This window comes from Poecilia reticulata, linkage group LG16, assembly GCF_000633615.1.
Source record: "Poecilia reticulata strain Guanapo linkage group LG16, Guppy_female_1.0+MT, whole genome shotgun sequence".
In the NCBI taxonomy this organism is placed as follows: Eukaryota; Metazoa; Chordata; class Actinopteri; order Cyprinodontiformes; family Poeciliidae; genus Poecilia; species Poecilia reticulata.
In genome coordinates, this window is record NC_024346.1 from 4,030,532 (window position 1) to 4,051,557 (window position 21,026).

The 21,026-nt window shown below is 35.9% G+C and overlaps 1 protein-coding gene across 1 annotated transcript in view; it reads right to left on the reverse strand.

The window, feature by feature from the left end:
* LOC103477638 (semaphorin-7A) overlaps positions 1-13,144 on the reverse strand; it is a 53,027-nt gene extending 39,883 nt beyond the window's left edge. Inside the window, exons 1-2 of the mRNA XM_008430866.2 lie at positions 12,798-13,144; positions 3,038-3,177 (exon numbers count right to left, since the gene is read on the reverse strand). Coding sequence (XP_008429088.1) covers positions 3,038-3,177; positions 12,798-12,876 — 219 coding nt within the window. The 5' untranslated portion in view covers positions 12,877-13,144. The remainder of the gene's footprint in view (positions 1-3,037; positions 3,178-12,797) is intronic.
* Between the last annotated feature and the right edge of the window lie 7,882 nt (positions 13,145-21,026).

Sequence of the window (21,026 nt, forward strand, 5' to 3'; positions counted from 1 at the left end):
CTTCATTATTTTTTAACTAGTCTGCTTTTCTGCATGCCTTATTTCTGTTGATTTTACTATCTTTTAGCTTGTCTACTCTTCTCTATGTCTTCTACTTCTTCTATTTTATTCTWTTTCCTATGTTGCTATGTTTCACTCTTCMRACGGTTTCAACTATTTCTCGTTTTGTACTGACTTCCGCTTCTGCTAAATTTTTCCTTTTTGATTYGTTTCACTGTTCAACTGATCGAACTATTTTCTATTTCTTCTGATATCTTCTACTTAAGCTTTTCTCCATTTTTCTTGCATTTCTGCAGCAGTCATTCTGCAAATATGCATTCTCACGGCTGTTTCGCTAGGAACAGCTATTTTTCTAGTTCCCTTTGGGTTTGGTGTTTCTCTGGTGAAATGCTGAGCAGATTTGTGCCAAACTTTCCTTTTGGACTTATGATTAAAAGTAGTCTGCACCCTTTTTATGCCCTTCTCCAAACTGAAATGAGATGCTTTCAATGCTTCGTAACATTTCTGAATACTACAGCTTTAGCTGAATGGTGCAAATAAGCAAATGAAAAAAATCCTGCTAAGACAGCTCAACTATATTTTGGTTTAATTGACGACATCTGTGAACTAAATGTTGAAACTGAGTCAAGAGATGATTCAAGAAAGTGTTAGTTTAATGGTGTTCATGTTTATGCAGCAAGTTTATAGCTGTTGTTTTTTTAATCATCCAAGAGATTTTTGGTTGAATTTTACAGGATAAATGTCACAATTTATATGAAAAGTCTTAGAAATTATTAATCAAAAACATTTTTATCACCAGTAAACTCAACATTTTAACTTGGGTGTGTTCACTTTTCAGGCATTTATCCCACTCAGAAAAATGAAGCCATCTTTACAAATCTTTTTATTCCTTTTCATCATGTTGAAGGTCAACCCAGCACACTCAGACTGCAAACATATTAGAAAATATCTCTTCATTCTTTTGGCCAGCTAGTATAGTGCTGTAAGATACTCAAGGGAGTAATCTTGGGTCTATATGTTGGCAACATTGGCTCAGTTAAATATATTCTCCCCTCTGACAAATAGCTGCAGCTTCATTATTGTATGCATGACCTAATTTCCGCAGTCCTCTCTGGATCTCAGCTGCTGCTCAGGGTCAGCAGTGGGTCAGCCAATTGTATCTCCCTCGGCATACAGGGTTCACCATGTCACATACTTGAAACAAAATGGCAGCCATGCTTAGATTTATCATAATGCAAACTGCAAAAGTCAACAGTAGAAAGATTTTGGGGGATGTATCAGGGGAATAAGGAAACATTAATGCAACTGCATGAACTTCTGCACTACTGACAAACTGCACTTCCTCTGAAAGTGATCAGATTGAATAGTTCTGAAAGGATAAAATGCAAATAAGAGCTGAAAACTAGACATTAAAGCCACAAGTGAGAGACATTAATTGGGAAATAAAGTGCAAATATCACATCTCTGAATTCATTTTTGTATCATATCTTTTAAAAAAAGTTAAGTGCTGGATAATGATTGAACATTACCCCACCTTCAGCAATTAAAAACAAGAGACACAACTGATCAATTTATAGCCACAGTGTTTACCAGTGTTGAGAACCTGCATCTTTCTCTAACATTAACCAAAACACATTAATTGTCTGAATCAGATTACCTCTCCCCAATTCCACTGTGGTCCATTAATGGAACTTCTTTCATTTAAAAATGCTTTGTTAATCACGGTCAACAAGTTAATGAGCAACAAAACTGTTTCTATATGCAAACAGCTGTTGATTTGAATACTAAGCAAAGAATAGAGGACTCCCTTTGTTACTTTTGCTTGGTCTCATCATGCTAAGCTAACAGCGTGCATGGAAAAAAACCAAACGGGGGAGCCATCAACCTTCTCATAATGCTCCACAAAAAACAAACTCAGCGTTATTTTCTAACGACTGGAAAGAAAGATTAATTTAGCTCTGCTACCGAGAATGAGTTGGAAAGGTCTGTGCATTCACTTGGTGATTTATGCTCGACAGCAGCCCAGAAACTGAGTGTTGTTTGACTCAAAGGCACTTCACCTTTGAATATTGGGTGGCGGTAATGCAATTTTACAGTTGACCACTTGTTCATAGTGCATCTATGCATATATTTTATTCACAAACCGAAAAAAAAATAAAAATAAAAAAACACTTGCTGTGACAGTGACTAATTATTTTGTCCCAGAATCATGACTGAAGTAATATTTCGAGGAAAGTAAACTTCTTTTTATCTTGTATCTGGTCTCTTGTTCTGTCAAGATAAATGTCATGGTAGCTTGAGAAAACCAGCAATTTTTCGTTGAGATGACAATTTAGATTGTGATAATGAGTAGTTTTTCTGCTACACCCAGTTTCACAGTTTAGTGTTGCTGCCATCATGACTCCTGGGGGGGATCTTTAACAGTCCATTCATGCATGCACCAAGATTTTCATCTTGATTTAGGAACTTGTGCTATCAGTGGCAGCTTGTGCTTAGTGGGTACCTGGGCGAGTTATTTCAGTCATCACAGATGACATCCTCCTCTATAAATTTGCTTCAAATTCAAGTGTTTGCTTACAATAAAGTTACTATGCTTTAAATGTATTCTAATGGCTCTTAAGCAATAAATGTCAAAGCAAAATTTTCTAATTTAACTTTGGTCAGACATTTTGGGTTTCTACAGTTACTTATATAACTTATGAAGTTATATATTTGATATATTCATGCTCCTGTAATCTATAACAAGTAATGCAATTAGTTACCATAACTACACAGATGACACACAGCTCTACATTAAAACCCATCCAAAATTATTAAAGTACTGAACAAATGCATAGAAGAAATCAAGGTGGGTGTGTGCCATGACTTTGTTCAGTTGGATAGAAACTAATTATTTTTGGAACCCAAAGATGATTGATTCAGATTCAGCACACAGCTTCAACTACTACAGCAAGAATTTACTCATCATACATGTGATTGACCTTAAAAATAAAGAACAACTGCAAACAAACAGGAAAATCAGTTTAGTTGAATTTACCTGCATGTCAACAACCCTTTTATCACTGAATGTCAACACGTAGATCATTGCTTGGCCGCCGACATAAAGCGTGTCACTTCCTTCCTGGTGGTACATGCTGATGTAGTTCTCAGGCTTGTTGAAGTGGAACCTGGGGGGTTCTGAGTGGGAGAATGAAAATTATTTCAGTAAAATATGCAATGTTGTGACAAATCTTAAGCAATGCGAGTAAAACATGATGCATCAACTGAATATGTTTTAATAAAATAGCAGATTATGCCGTCAGTAGATGAACCCAGAGATCTACAGATATTGTCTTTATAAGAATACATATAGTTTTTATTTGTTTGGTTTGTCAGTTTAGTAATTGTGATCATTTTTAATGAATTTCACAAATTTTAGGCAAAGCTGCAGTACTACTGGCGGTACATCTTGGTACTAAGACATTATCATTTTAAAACTACATGGCCCATATCTAATGTAATTGTGAGTGACTTCTACCTTAAACATTTGATCTGGCTAAGAGCTGTGATTCCAAGTTGCATGACAGATGTGGGTGTCGAATGTTGGGTCTCATGTCCTGTGAGACCCAATGAGACTAACCCTTCCTGAAGAGTGTCTATGATTACTACCTGTAAAACTTCTGACCTGCATTGTAATTAAACTACAACGAGGAACTAGAAAGAGGACACAATACTGGCTTCTGTTCAAAATCAGTTAAAAACAACTTTCAAATCACAGGAAATGAATCATTGACCACAGAATAGATTTTCAACACAATAACAAAAGATTACAGCATGAAGCACAAATGGATTTTCTCAAAAGTATAATAAAAAGATTATCCAGATTTAGTCAGCCTAAGCTGCTCTTGCAGGTAAATCAGAGTCCTAAAGTACTCATTGCAAAGTGTCCAACCCCCAGCTTTTTTGTTTTTCATTTAATCTCCCATCAATATATGGAACCAGCTGAGTATTTCCTGGCAACCAACCAGCCACATTTACAGGAACATTAGCTCCAACATCACTGCCCTTTCTGGTTTCTCATCAAGCCACAACCCAGTCAACTAGAGGAGTTGGGTGCTAGAGGAAAAGGGCATGTGGTGGGAGCATAAATTTCACTGAAAAAAATCATGTGGGCAAATCCTATCACATATTCTCTGTCACCGAAGACACCTCCAGAAGGCTTCAAAGTACATTTGAGCATCTCTGAATCACACTTACCTACACTGCAACTGTGCCTTCACTTAGAAATAGATTGAAATCACTGCTGCTGTATGAAATATGCGAGTAGCTATGTAAATAATTATATCTTCAGAGAGATTTTGCCACATATAATGATAAATGCTCTGCAACAAAAAGAAGGTAATCTAAAGATTATTACCTTAAAACTTTCAAGGCTTTTATCAATTTTACCAACCAGAAATTAATTTCTCTGTTTCTTTTCCTGGGATGTGTTTTGGGAAATCTCTTGCCATCAACTTCTATATCAGACAAATAATTACTTCCATAAAATTTCTCTTCACCCGTGTAATAAAAAGGACATTCAGTCTGACAGCAACACCAGAATGAAGAGAGAGGAGGCAATATAGGTTGCTAGCCAACCAGCTATGTTTCTATGGAAACAACGGCCTCCTTCGTTGTCGGGAATCTAATTGATGAAACTTGTTGTTTATACAAAATGAGAAATGCCAAAGGATACCCAGTGTGGCGTTTGGCTGTGGGGGAAATTATGAGGCAATCAAACAAACAGATTTATTGCAATATTTACTTTGGCAGTTGACACGGGTGGTGTTACGGCTTCCTGATCATGTCTCTGTTGACTCAACGTTATTTCAACCAAAATGAATGTCTGAGACAAATTTACAATAACCCCAAAGCACGTTGTTAAAACAAGCATTACTGTTTTTAACTAAAGTCATTCTCCAAGAGCTAAAACCAATAACTAAATTACCCGAAAGGACAAGAACATATTAAATCACTTCAATTAATGTTTGCTAAAATAATGATTTTAAGCCTCAGTCAATTTTAAAAAGTTACCTCACAAAAACTTTTTAAACGACTTTATTTTATGAAGAGACTTTATATACTTATGGTTCACATGTTGTTTAACATGGCAAAGAAGTCCAGACCCAGGTCTCGATGGTTATGAAGCTTAAACTCTTAAGCTTAAGCGTAAACTCTCAACATTCATATTTAACAACAGAAGAACACTAAAGACAGTGGTAAATCAGAGTTAGAGATATTTTCAAAGGAGTTGCGCTTTATCTTTCTATGTATTTTGAATGTAATAACGTGACAAAGTGGTTCAGTTTTGTTTACCACTTGTCCCTTTAAACATTGCTGTTGGAACTTTGCTTCACTCAGTATCCCAGGTTTTTTTGTGGTAGCAATATGGTGCAGATTACATCTATGTACATGTTTTAATTAAAGCCAACACTTCTGGACCACTGGAGGAATATGAATGTTCCCTTTCAAGGTAAATTGTTTTTTCTGTTTTTACTCACTATTCTTTGTTTCTGAGACGCTAAAGCCTGAGCAGGTGTATGGGAGGGGCCGGCATTTCCTGCTTAAATGGTGGTGATGTCACTGATTGCATCACTGGGTTCTGACAAATGGAGTGTTTTCTGTTTTGTATTGTTTTTTGTTTGTTTGTTTTTTTCTGTAAAGTAATCTTTTGAGTTGCCCTGTGTTAAATGTGTTTTTGTTTTCTCTTTCTGCAGACATTTTAGTTATATGTATGGGTTTGTAAATTAGATTAATAATCGTATTTCTCTGTTCAGATTGTGTTGTTTGGTTTGACCTGTTCTATTATGGTACGGTCTAATGAAGTGCAGTTGTGTTGCCAATTTAGTATAAGACCAGTAAGATGTCAGAGCCTTAAAAACATACTAAACAATAAAATTCAGCTGAAGAACCTGGAACTGGCAGCTGATGCTGCTTTTTGTTCACCTGTTTTGAACATTTAACCACAATACCTCCCAAATAATTACATTCTTCTTCTGACTTAGCTTTCCAGAAGTATCTGTCCTTTACAGTCATTTCAAATTATAAAAGGCAAAACATTCACAATTAATTTATGAATGGTATAGAAGCGTGTGGTTTGCTTCAACATACCAGGAAATACTACAAACTGGAAGGAGGGACACAACCATGTTTAGACAAAGGAAGCTTTGTTGTCTCAGTTCAAAGTTTTTAAGAATAAGAACTGAAAACTAATGAGCAAAGCAACCAGAATCCATGGAAAAACATTTTAAAAAACTATGGAAAAGTGTTTACAACTGCTGTTTAAGACCGTTTTCAAAGATGACAAGGTGGAGGAATGAATGGAGGAAAATTACTGCTTAATCAGGACATTTACAAGCTTTACAGGGTGCTCAGAAATACCCTGAGTATCCTGCTTTATGTATAAAGCTGTGTTGTTCCTTGCTTTGTTTCAAGAGGGTCAACATAAGAAGACATAATATTGCTGTCCTGCACTTGAAACTGTCTCTTGTGCAATCAACAGATCAAGTCCACAGTAAGTTTAACATCCACAGAAGCTAATGCTAATGAGGAAAAGTCAATATAAAGACATACAAAATGATTCCACTACATTTTTCCCTGCAATATTTGGCATTGCATCGCTGTTTTTTTTATCTGATGATACCAAACAACATGTGAAACTTTGCTTCTATAATGAATATATCCATCCTTGCTATTTCAGTTACTTGTTTTGTACCAACCTTGCTTGAAAGAACACTCAAAGTTAGTCAAAGTATTTTTTATTAAACTGACCACTGTTTTTGTTTTCCAAAGACTCTAAGGAAGTTAAATGACACTAAAAAATAAAACTTATCAGCCAGGGTACATCAATATACAGATTGAAGCTGAAAGGGTGCTGCTGCTTCACAGTTTTCCAAAATGTCTGCTCCACACTGTCTGGGTGGACGAGAGGTGAAAACTACAGCAGACATTAAAAGCCAGAACATTTCTCCTTGAGAAAGCCGAACCACTTAAAGAAATCTACTGTAGGAACACAAATTGACTCATTTATGGAAAGCCGGACGTTTTTGTGTTCGAGTAATGCATTAGTTTAATTACGGTATTGTCTGAGCTGCTTTCAGATAGCAATTTTCGAACTGCATTTCCATTGCTCACATCCTAACATTGAAAAATATTTTGTAAACATGTTTAGAAATCAATTGTTTGCCATATAATGTCTAAACGATTTTAATTATTAATTTTCTTGAACAGAGTTTTGCCCCAAAATCCCAGACTTATTTTAGATGTGTAAGCAGATTCTTAATGCAGTAAAGCTACACAAAACATAATTAAATATATTTGTTACACTAAAATCTCTGGTAATAAACTTACACAAGAAACTGAAGAATTGTAGTGAAAATTGGTTGAATTCTATTGGTGTAATCCAGGGTTCAGCAGCTGCACCTGGGCACCAAATTGCATTGCTATTGCTCCCCTGGCGTGTATTTAAGGAGTGACAGCAAACCATGTCACTTCCTGTTTCCTCACTTCCTCTATCAGACTGAGACCTGTTTAAAAGCTGTTGAACTTTGTACACACAATCAGTGTTTTATGTTCAGTAGTTGTCAGTAAAACATCTTATTAATCTAACCAATTTCATGAAGTCATTTCCCAAACTCTCCTGTTGCTGCCAGTTATAAAGCTAAATCTGTTAGCTTAATGCTAGCAACCACATCAGATCCCCACCAGAACACGAGATTTGGACAATTTACACTTTAAAAGCCAAGGTTTGTATTGTTTGATGATTTTGTGTGTTTTATGTTTTAAGATGGAAACACATCTTTCTATCAGTATGTTTACTGTTGTGAGTTTTCCTTTGAGAACAAAATTGAAGCTAAAGGTAAACCAAACATTTGTTTTGGTCATTTAAGTTGAAGTGTTGTACAACCAAATTAATTTTTAATAAGTTTGACCTCCATACAGGTTGCATTTTTTTGGATGATTTCATGTTCCTGTTGAATCTCTGCTGGTGAGCTACCTTTGACATAAAAACCTTTTTGTGAAGAGCTGACCCAGTATGAGTCGGTAAGAACTGTGGACTTGACGCAAAGTTATGGACTCCAACTTGTGATTTTTTTTTCTTCTCCAACTGAAAGGCGTTCTAATTTATTTATTTTTGCGATTTTTTTTTTTTTGTGAACCAATTAATTTGGCTAACATCAGAATGCTTCAATGGGCTTAATACTAAAGTAAGAAGTATGGATTTACAATTTATAAAGGTAAAACTGAAAACTATCCATCCATTTATTTCCACAATGCAAAAGTATGCCTATTTATCACATAAATCAACACAACATGCATCAAAATTATGGTTTTAACATGACAAAGCATGAGTTTAAAAAGCCCAAATACTTTTGCAATATGTATTTATGGAGATGTTGGCCATACTCTCCAGTAAACTATATTTGTTTGCATTTACCAATTTTAGCAACTCTTTATTTTATAACAGTGAATGGGACTATTTTGTAAAATAATACTTTAACTTAATCAAGCAGCTACTCTAATAAAAGTGCTTTATAAAAAGCAGGTAATGACTGCTAATGAGTAATCTAACACTTGTATTTAAATATTTGTGTGCTTTTCACTGCCACTGTTTCATAATCAGCCTTTTCCAACTTTCCTGCTTCTTGCCTTTGAATTTTTGTAGAGCAGCTTTAAATGCAGGATGAGAAATGTAATGTAGAAATCAGGAGTATTTATTTAGTACATGCAGTTCAAATAGGTCATGAACTGCGTGGGGCAGAGCAGCTTAGGGCCTGGGCATTAAAGCTAAAATACTGACGCTAAAAACTTTGAGAAATGTACTCGTAAAACATGTACAGAGATTCACTAAACCCTGTGGAAACCTGCTTGTTGGGGATTTTATGTTCTCTGGGGTGCAAAACAGAAATGTCCTGCAGTTAGCAAAACACAAACAATAAAATGAACAGCTAGTGCAAGTTCTCCATACTTTATAGTATAAAAATATGTCAAATATATTTTAAAACTAAATTTATTGAAACCAGTCAAGATAATAACTGGCATTAATCTGGACTCATAAATATTTATCTCTGTGTTTTCAGCGGTTTTAAAGATTGTGTCCTATTTTTGCTGTGTAAAAACCTTGATTTCTCAAAAGGCTATTCACAAACTGAGACTCATTATTTGCTTAGCTTGAAAAGCTGTCCGGAAAGGCAGCGAATTGAGGCTTTCTTAACTCTCAAAGGACAATGTGTTCCTTGAAGTTAAGATATCTTGAAATGAATGAGTCACTTTTGAAGAAACTAAATTCTAACTGCTCAAAGAAACATGAAAAAGAGTGAAGATGTCATTTCTGTTTAAGAAACAAAAGCATCAATGTTGGTTCCGCATTTTAAAATTGCAATAAAGTTTTTTAGATCAACCTCCAAGTTTTCTGTTGACGGGTAAAAATTAGTAAAACTAATTTCAAGTTAAGGTATTCATCTGGGCGAAATGGTCGACGCAAAAAAAAAAAAATATGCACATAAAAGGTTGATTCTCTGATTCTTTTATTTTACATGTTTTATTTATGAGTACATTTTAGTGTCATTAATTTCCTTTTTGTCTGTGTTTTGGGTTTTTCCTGTTTTTCTCTGTTGCAGAGGAAGCTATGCACAGCAAAGCGAGACTGTTTTTTTTTTTTCATTTTTAATCTACTGCCTGCCTAATCCAGATCCTAATCCTAGAGCAGGTTCAACAAAAGCAAAGTAAAAAAAAAGTCCAGAAATGGGTCCAAATTAATATTAAACACAAAAGCTGCAGTTTAGTTTTACTGTGATTCAAGCTGCACAAATCTATTCGTATTGACAATAACTGGATTTTAAAGTGAAACATGGTACTCATAGCAGCAGCTGCCTCAGATATTTATCCTACAATTCTACAGTTCCCTTTAGACCCAGAGGCTTTTTAAAATACACCAGTGAGTTGTTTTGCTTGCATTGCTTTTAGTTTTACTCGTCTGGATCTGTCACTCACTCCATTTTCAGCAGCCAGGCACCATTTCAAAAGAAAAAACTCATAGAGTAGCTAAACCTATTATGCCCATCGCTAAAAGGAATCCAGACAAAGTAAGATCAACAAGATGTTGAAAGGATGAAGAAATCAGCTGCTTGAAAATCACTTCTTGTGAGATGTTGATCATAAAAAATCAAAGTAGCTTCTTGATCGGCACAGTTGGGATTCTCAGGGTAAATCAGGGTATCAAGAGTTATACCAAAATTTTGCATCAAAATGCATCTTTTTTTTTTTGTTTCAACAGTAGAGAAAAAAATATTATTTCTGTTATGCCAAAATAATACATTGGAATATTAGTTTTATTCTATTTTTTAACTATGACTATTAATCATAGTTTGGCCAAGTATAAACAACCAGTTAATTTGGCTGCAAATGTGTTTACACAGAATGTTTTGCTGTTCTTCTATTTGTACAGTAACACTGGGAGTTTGACAAGCTGCTAGCTGATCTATTAGTTATCTCTTCAGCTACTTTATTCATGTTAACTGAGTGCTGCGTGCTATTTGTTTAGTTTCCAACGAAGCAAACAATGCAATATGTAGCAACCATTTCAATCCATCACAGTTTTATCAGCAATGTGCAATGCTTCACCTTTACACAAATTAAAATTTCAGTAGAGCAAAAAAAATCTAAACGCCACACAACAACTTTGCTCAGTCAAATATAGTGACAACAGTTGATGCTCCTCTATAGCATAAACTGAAAGGGCAAAAGTAATGATCCCAACCTGGCTACATAAAGAAAACACTATTGTGGAGAACAAACTGAGAAAAATGATAAACAAGCAAGACAGAAATCCCTGAAGGGTGAATTCTGGGCTCTGCCCTTTAGCTGATTGTCAGAGGTGTTTGCTGATGACACAGTGAGCTGAAGAGATGAAAATGGTTTCATTTCCAATAATTTGGCTGCCAAAAAGTACCTAATTTTTCTTAATATATGATATATTGATGTTTCAACTGTTAAGACATCACAAATGCTTCTGTTTTTTATGAGACTAGTCATCTTCACACTTTATGATTAGGATAACCAATTATCAATCTTGATTAATAAAGACACTTTTTTGCAATCCATAAATCTAACATTTATGTTGCTATAAGTATCACTTTTGTTTATGATGATGTTTGTTCATGGTGCCCTTTTTTTGTATCACATGCAGACAAGTTTATTAATGAAGTTACCTTATTGTAAAGCACACCTGTCATTAGAGTTGAATTTATTGCTCCTGCACATTCATAATTGTTTGTTGCACTTAGAGCTTTCTGAGATATCTTGCTTCTCCTGAGGTTTAATGCACTTACAGTAATAGACCTGAGTGAATGCAGTGCAGTGTGTCTTCTAGCTCTCAAGATCCCAAACCAGCCTTAACACGGTGTGGGAGATATGAGAACCTCCTTAATGTCCTCATTTGGCTCAAGGGTGCCAAATGAGAACATCAGAGAGTTCCTTGGGGCAGACTGAGGCTTTCGTGGATTTACTCTGACATCCTCTACCTGTACTTCACAGTGTGTCCCTGCGCCTGCAAATGCATTACAACGAGTTTGATTGATAAGTCACGCACGTTCAGAGACGTCATCTGGTGATGCGTTTTTTGTGTGCTGCCCCATCCAGAGGGAGGAGAGCAATCCAGATCCAGATAACTTGACACACAGCCACATCGCTATTGATTGCTGAATATATTAGAGGTCTGTGTGCGGCGTAAAAGTGCGTGAGTAGAATGAATAACGGGGACTGGGCTGGAAATTTTCCACTCATTGCTCTCTTGTCCGTTCAAGTTCCATTTCTGAGCCAGTATGTATGCAGCTGTGCATGTTTCCCCCCCTGTTTTTACTGTACAGCAGCCTTTTCTTATCCGAGCCTGATTCATCTGCTGCAGTGTGAAGCAGCTGCCGCGTCCCGCATTGCAGCTCCGCAAGGACACGGCAGCTACAATGAACGTGTCAACCTCCATAGACTCGTATATCATAATAATGACGCTTTCCAGCGATGTCCTGCCGCTCTTAAAAAGACACAGGCTTCCTGGAGCAAAGAGGCGCCATGAAGCCCCCTTTTGGCATAGAAGAGCTGCTTTAGTGGTGCCTCTGGTTTTAATCTCTCTCTGTGCGTCTGCAGGATGTGACAGTGTGGGAGGACAAATTAAAGCATCGTTGTTCTGGGCTTTGCGAAAAGATGTGGATTTAAAGAAATGGAACTCAGAGTTTGTCAAAAGGAATGACAGAAAATCCACAAGTTGCATGAATACCCCGCAATTTTATGGCACATCACAACTACAAATGCAAACAAATTTATTTAAAAAACCCCCACTAATCTCATAAGTATTTTCTAACACAAGGTTAATATGTGAATTTGATTTTGTAAAATAGTTTTTCTTAATGTGTAAATACAATTAGATGCTTTGATAATTAGTGCGGGGCCTGAATGCTGGAACGCGCAATTTACACCCCGTTTGGCTGATGAAGAAAATTGATGAAGTGCTCCGATTATTCATTTTTCTGTTTGCATTTATTCTCATGAAAAAAAAACAGTGTCGAATTGAGGGGAGAAAAAAAAAACATTTGAGAGCATCAGCTAATAATCTATGCTCCGTTGATTCATTCACTCATCTCTCCATCCAACCATTCAGCCATTCATGCATCCATGACATATTCAACTCCTAATGAACACGATGTGAAAGAATAAGCTTGCAGATATTAATATTAAGCTGAATTATCAGGCTGAATCTCCGAAACGGTCCAAAATAAATGTCTTACCGTGCACAATAAATTTCAGGCGAGGTGACTTTCCGGTAACCACCGTGGCCAGAACCGACAGGAGGATAAAATAATTCATCTTTTCGTGCGGATCTGTCGATCACTGTCGGTTTGTACGATTTGTAAGCTGTTTCCTTCCCTGAAGCCGTCTAGTGAGGTTCCCTCCCCGATCTGCGTTCCAGAGACGCGCCAATGTTCGCTGGTCCCGGTTCTCTCTCCTCCGTCTCCTTCGCCAGCAGTCAGGTTCGGTAAAGTCGGGGTGTCAGGCTCCACCTCGGAACAAAAGGCGAAAAAGAGGGGGGAGTGTCGCTTGTCAGCGTAGGAGAGGAAATCACAGCTGGGGGGATTGGAAGTCACTGTAAATCTTTTGGTTTGGTCACTGATGTGTGGAGCAACGTCATACCTGTTGCTTATAAAGATGATTTTCTCTGATAAGTTTGCTTTTGAAAGTGATCTCATTTTTTAATGTTTCGCCTCGCGTTTGATCTCACATCTTTGATTTGAGCATATTTATTTGGAAGAAAGAAAATCCCAAAATCATATTGACAAATTATTGTTACCAATCTTTTCCATACTTGAAATTACCTCCTTTTACCTCATTTCACAGAGTTGGAGCACACAGAGAGTCATTGCACTATGTTCTAAAGTGTTTTATTATGGTCAGAGGATGGAGAAGCAGAAGGCATGGGGGGATACAAGAAGGTTCTGCGTGTTCCCTGTGCATCTGTGGCTTCTCTCCAGGTACTCTGACTTCCTCCCACAGCCCAAAAACATGCATGTTAGGTAAAGCAGTCTCTCTAAATTCCCCTGAACAGAGAATCTGTGTGTGGTTGACTGTGTTGTTATGGACGGACGGACGGACGGACGGACGGATGGATGGATGGATTTCAATAGGAAAAAAAAATCTGATTTTGTCTCTGATGAACCATATCCATATTATTTTTTGAATCATACCTTGTTCAAATATCCAGTGAAAACGCAATTTTCTGATGGACTCCACCAGATTTGTATCTGAAATGTCCTGCTCTCTTAGGGAAGTAAATTAAATTGCCAATATCGACACAGAGTAATAGTTGCACAATTTTATACAGCTGGAACTGTGACAAATTTAGGTTGGATGATAACCAAGAGACATTTTTTCTCACTGTCATGCATATCAAGGAAGATGGTAAGAGAGAGAAACATAAAAAAAAAAGACACTGTTTGTAAAGTAGCAAATTACTGCAGCACAGAGTCACTAAAACAGACCTTGTCCACCAATGTCCACTATGACACTGAGCTTTTCAGAAATAAGCATATCAGGTAGAGCCAGGTTGACCTCATGTGAAGCAAAGTATGATCATGTGGGATAGAACCTCATGCCCACTGTTAAATACAATGAAGTATAAGTGAGACTGTCTCTCTTCCTAAAGCCATGAAAACCTTGATCAAGAGTGAGATATAAACCCTTAAAGGCTTTTTTCTTTCTCCAAGGATACTTAATTGACTGGCATGTTGTCTTGTCTTCACCAGTTTGAGGAGTGACAAAGGGAAACTAACCATTGTTCTCAGATCCCTTGGGAAATTTGGAGTATTAGGAATCATTGATAGTATCACACATTTTTGAATATTTGTCTGTATTGTGCATCCATTTTATTTGCTTTCCATGTGTTGTCAATGTTTGTACATGTTTTCAAACTGATTATATGACCATGTTTTGTTATAAGAGCACTAGATCATCACTTAAAAATATAAATTAATGCTTTGATTGATTGAGGAAACCAGTTGGGTGAGATATCAACTTACCCAACTATTGCATACTTCCAGGAAGTAATTCATTTATTTTATTGTAGTCTTTAAGATACCAGAATTTGCACAAAACTTTATTTTTGTCTGATATGATTCTTAAATATTTTTATCAGCTCTAATAACCAGTTGCTCAGTACTTCAATTTCATTTTTTACAGAATATTTTTTTACTCTTGAGTAATTGCTTTCATGGCTACTTTTTATTTTTATTTCAGTCAATATATATTTAAGTAGTGCCAGTCTTACTTGAGTATAAGTTTTGGAGATGATTCCACCCACCTGTCAGCTGCACAACTCAGGCAGGAAATGATCCTCTGTTGGTATTAGTTGGTCCAAACAGTGGTAGAAATGATTCCTCACACCATTATGCAAGTACCAACATTCTGAACCTTTGCTACAAGGCCGGATAGACCCATGCTTTAATGTTGAGCATATTCTGACACAACCAAGTTTGCTTTGAAGATAAAATAAAAACTCACTAGAACAGGTAGCGTTTTTCTTTTGGTGCCTAACTTTGGTGAGCTGTGCAAATTGTTGCCTCAGTTTTCTGATCTTGGACAACAGGAGAGGCATTTGATGTGCTCTTTTTCTGCTGGAGTCCATGTGCTTGAAGGTTTAATGTGTCGTAACAAGAGGTTGTTTGAGCTCCTGTTGTCTGTCATTTCAAACCACTCAACTCATTTTCCTTTGACTTCAACAAGGTGTTTTTTGCTCCCTCAAGTGCCCACTGGACATTTTCCTCTTTCTCTGATGATTTCATGCAAACCTGATTGTGCAGAAAAATCTCGGCGGATCAACAGTTTCTGAAATATTGAAATATAAAACTTCAAAATTCATTTGATGTCTTTAATGATCTTTTATAGATACGAAGACCCCCACACATATGGCTAAGTTTGATTTTTGCCTCATCAACATCCTCCACTGTAATGTCCAATCAATATGTGCCAATAGTGCCCAAGTGCCTGATTTGAAGTGCATCAGCAGTTTCACTCTGCTGTGCTTGCATTTATTTGTGAGCAAAGCTGACTGAAACGTATGAAACTAAACAACTATAAAACATGAATCTCTGTTGATGGTACTAATAAAATGGATTCCTTCAAATTAGTGAAACTGATCTCCTAAGTCCCATTTAGGGAATAATCTGACTGTTATGAGAAGTTTGAGAGAGCACATACATCCCTCTGCAGAGGGATTTTCATTTTCCCTTCCAATCAGAGAGCACTACATGTCTTACAAAGGGTGAAATTTCCCAACTACTCCAGCCTGAATCTGTCATTATATATCTCATTCAAAGGCTTTAATTGTCTCCACATGTTGCCACTGAAATTAAGACTTTTGAGCACACTCTAAAGAAGCAACTCTTTGGCTTTTAATCAAGAGTAAATTTCACACACATTCAGTTATCTTGCTGAACTATCAGACTGAAAAAAAGTATTTCCCCTTTACACTTATATTTTTTGCTTTTTGTCATTCTCAAATGTTTCAGATCAGCTTCAGTTTTTTTCTTATCCCAGATGGAAAATTAGTTTTCAGCAGGCATCAAAAAAGCAAAAAAAAAAGAAGAAAAAAAAACAGAAAACATCCACATAAGACATTGCATTCATTCTGTTAGCACATTTATTAGAAAAAATAACTCATGCCCTATAGTGCATTAGATGCATGACACTCTCAAGATAATAAGAATATAAAATATGGATTTAAAAAATAAACACAGAAAATGGTTTGGGTATTACAGTTTAAGATGGGGAGATTAAGCTAAAATAGGGAGATTAAGCTCCGCAACAACTGCAGGACTGAAAGAAACTCGATCGATCTTAGGCGTCCTAAAGCGGCGACCAGATGGAAGATCAAACTCTACAGAGTGGATGTTTATCATCATGATGTTTAATATCAAAAATAACCTGAGTAAATACAAAAAGCAGTTTTCACTTGGTGACTAATCTTAAAACCTACCTGGCCTCATGCAGCTTCCTGGTTGTGACATATTTAACCTTCAATCATTTACAAAAAATCTGTTACATCTATGCAGAGAAATTTAGGTTTACTTTTCTTTTTTCTTTTTTTTGCAGAATTATTTTAATTCAGCCACATTGAAGGTTTTACTTTCAATTTGATTTAAGTCTGAACTTTGAGTTCAAAATCTGCACAATCTTCCCTTTGTTTTTTTAAGCTATACAAATGGTGTAATTGTTTGGATCATTGCCCTGCTGCATAACCCAATCTTGAGGTCAAAGATTGATAGCAGGTAATTTGTGGTTCCATAAGTCAAGACAAATTGTTCAGATCATAAAAAAAACAGACCATTAGTCTTCCTCCACCCGTGTTTGACAATTTCTACGATGTTCATTTTCTGAAATACTGTGTTGTTTCATGCCAAAAAGTAATGGATATTTTCTCAAAAGTCTAACATTTGGCTAACTTGAATTGAGACTGTTGTTATTTTTGGTCAATAGAAAGCTTCCTCTTAAACTCTTTCATATAATTTTTGCAAAATCTCTCCCATATCTTTATTTCTTATTCTTGTCTGTTGCTCCATCTATTGTGGCGAAATGATGTTATTTATTAATAATCATGTTATTTGGCTACTTTGGGTTAAGGGATGTTCAGTATCAAAAGGAAATGTTTGTGTGTGTGTGTGTGCAAGGTACTGCGTCATCCTTACCTTAAAAGTTAGGATTTTATGACTTTGCAAGCTGTAGAAAGATATAAGTTGAGTTGTTGTGTTTTAATTGATAGAAAACTTACTCTAAGGATTCCAAGAGACTCCCCATAACAGTCCAACCAACATAAAGCAAACCATAAGATCTGCTCCAGCCTAAGAACGGACTGGTTCTTCTACTCACGCATAAAGCAGACTGGCTTCAGTATAAACACACCTAGCTCAGTATTAAATCTGGGGTTCTGAGAAATATGTGACTACTGATCTTGTGTATGAGGCAGGTGTGCTAGAAGAACCCTCCATGTTCAGAGTGATGATTCATTTTTGTCCTGAGACATTTTTTCACTCCTTGCAAAGTCTACCCAACAATCTAGTCAACCTGTTCATTCATCTGCTCATCCATCCATCTTTGCTTAAATTAGATAATTATTTCCCTGCTCTTCAAGGCCATGATTAAATCTAGGTTCTGACCACTAGGTGGCAGCAGAAGCAGAGTTTTAAAAAAGTATTTCATTTCAACAGGACGCGAATGGAAAAACTTAATCTTCTGATGTTGCTTAATGAATAATTGATGTGGATATGTTCTGTTACGTTTTGGAGCTTAGTCCACTGATTTGTATTCTTAATATTTTACTTTTTTTGATTGGAAGTTACATTTAGAACAAAGCAGTCATTGTCTTGAAACATTAACCACTACCAAAATATGAATTTGTTTTTCGTTTAATGAGAGCTGACTGCATGGGGGTCACATAAATATTCCAATTGCGAAAAAAAAAAGAGTTTTGGATATTTTATTCATCAAACTCACAATGCAGCACCTGAGTGAAAAACAGGCGAATGCAGCGATCTGGTATAGTGAGAAAATTGTAAATATGGCTTTTCATATGAAATTGACTGAATAATTGCTTATTGCAGTGAATTGGTATTTTACTCATCAGTCACTTTGCTAAAGTTGATTTGTCAGGAATTAAATTTCAAATAATTATTTTTTGCAAAATCACATGGACGAATAACGTTTCTAAAAAAAATAGAAAAACATCTGATGATATCTTAATATTTAGACGATACAACATTGCAATGGAAAAATGTGCAGTTCAATGAAAAAAAGATTGAAGTCATACATCAGTTTGTCTTGGATAAAACTAAATTCAATTGTGGAAGGTCTTATGTTCATTGTAATTAACTTCAATAGATCCTCTTTAATCTAAAGTGATTCAGGCTTAGGGGTTTGCCGTGTTTTACTTAAACCATGAAGCAAATTGAGGTGATTTACTTCTGCTTGTTAATTCTAATGAGGCCACCTAATTGTGCTTTCAGCACAGACTGCAGTATTAAGTCAATATACATCACACACTGCAGGATCAGACTGGTATAGGCAAAAAGATAATAATTGCAATACTTGCCGTATTTGCAGTGTTATTACATAAACATGGTGGATGAAGAAAGACAAAAAAAATGTACTCAAAGTAGTCTGCATAATTGTGATCATCTTATTAAGCTCTCAGCACATCAGGCAAAGTAAGCAACAGAATAAGACTGTTGCTGTCTTACGTCTTGCATTTTAAGTCAAAACTGTCTATGAAAATTGAATAACGTTGAAAGCACTCAGTATGATTAAAGCCAAATCTCTGGTGATTTTGTTACATGGCCTCTTTAAAATATATATTTCTCTCAGTTTTACAGCTAGGTTGCATCAGACTTGGAGGAAAATCTAAAAATATCTAAACTCAAGGCTGAACATTCAGTGGGCTCCCGAGCTGACAAGCCTGATGAAGACGATGTGAAGTTATATAACAAAATATCACATTTTATAGTTTGAATAATGAATTTGAAAAAAAGTGCAAGGCTATTAACGTAGCAGACTGTTTGTCTCTGAATTCTCAAGCATAGCCAAAGTTTACTGCACTTCTAAACTGTCACCTTTTTGAGCTTCTCTCATTTATTCATGTATTTTGAATTTGAAGAAAGAAAATAATTATCACTCGTACTTCTGACATTTAGCAAATAAAAATAATTCAGAAAATGTTTACTGTCCTGAAACACCAAAAAAAATGGACTGATTTAACATCAGCCCCTAAATCTGTTTGCTGTAAACAGCGTTTGTGAATATTTGGTTCATCTATGACTTTCTATCAAATATATATATTTAAATTTGCTTCAACTGATTACTAATGTCCCAGCTAAAGGTTTTGAGCATAAATATCATAAATACATTTTATTGCTAAAAGAATCTTCAACCTACAGCAGATGCATAGAGACCATAATATTCCTGGGGGGTGTTCATGTATGTTTAAGTGTTGGGATGTGGTTTATGAACACCACCACTTTAATCTACTTCTTTGGCTTTCTGTCCAATGGGAGCAAATAAAATAGATAATATTACAGGCCAAGCTAGGCCGAAGGATAGCACCCGCCAGACAGACCTATATAACAGATTGAGACAGGGAGAGGTAATCCTAAAGGGTTTAAATCTCCGCTCATACACGTGATTATCTTTTTTTTTCCTCCCTTTTTCTGGGTTATTCTGGGCGACTGCATGAGACGAACAAAATTATTTGCTGCACGGAAAGTCTCTTAACCCTGCAAACATGGGCGGCTCTACTACTTTCTCCCATATTTCGTTTTTATTTCAGAGTCAGCATTTCAGCACTTGGAGAAAAAGAGGCAGAAAATATCGGTAAATGTCCAAAGAGATTAATGGTATTTCAGTTGGAACACACGTGGTGCCAGGAGAGAACAAGCAGCAAATACAGTATTACTGTGTACACATAATCCTTCATCTTTTTAGAAAAAAAACGAAGTCACATACTTATAGGGTGGTTTTGTGGTTTAATGTTGCAAAAAGACAACATAAACATTTTGCTTTTTCAAACTTAAACATATTTGTCAGAGTGGAGTCAAATGGTGAGGATAAAGCTTCTCCGTTATGCAAGAAAAATTCTCAACAATTCCAACTCTGATTAAACTTCTTTTAGTTTCAAAACCATCTGGAAAATATATTCATAAAAATTAAAAGCACTTGACACAGACATTGAAGATTGAAATCAGCATTTAATAACAGGCTGAAAAAAAGTAATTTACAGTAATTAAACATTTTTAGTGCATGTGTGTCACATTAAAATCTTTTTTCCCGGTGTGGTTAAGCACTGTTTTTTGTATATAACATTGTGCATCAACTAAATTAAGCACACATGCACCAAGAGTGACATATTTGAACGACACTAATCCCCAAAACTAGATAAAATGATGCAATAAACAGAGGACACACGTTGCCCCTGACCTAAATAACTACAAGACAATATTATTCAGGTGAGCATTCTCTCTGTCGATGGTGAGAATGTTGCTGAGGCACATATTTCTCTGTTTTGTGTAGTTACATTATTTAAAAAAAACATTTCATGAATATAAAAAAGAGAAATGTTAGCATGCTGTGATAAATAAACAGTCCCCTAATATTGTAATAAGGTGAATTTATGTAACAAAAGGAAAGGCAGATTTAAAAAAAAAAAGAGTCTAAAATCTGAACCAGGAAGGATACATTCCCTATGTACATTATGGCTTGCTATCAGTGGTTTGACACTCCTACAGCATGATTTAACATAAGTGTTTTAAAGAAAAAAATATATAGCTGGATATTTGTTTTTTCTGAAGCCTTATAAGTAAAACAAATTCCTAAAATCACAAAAATGTTGGTTTAAAAGAAGAAATTCTTTTGTTGATCTATACACCATAGTTGGATATAAAAGCTTTACACACACACACACACGCACGCACGCACGCACG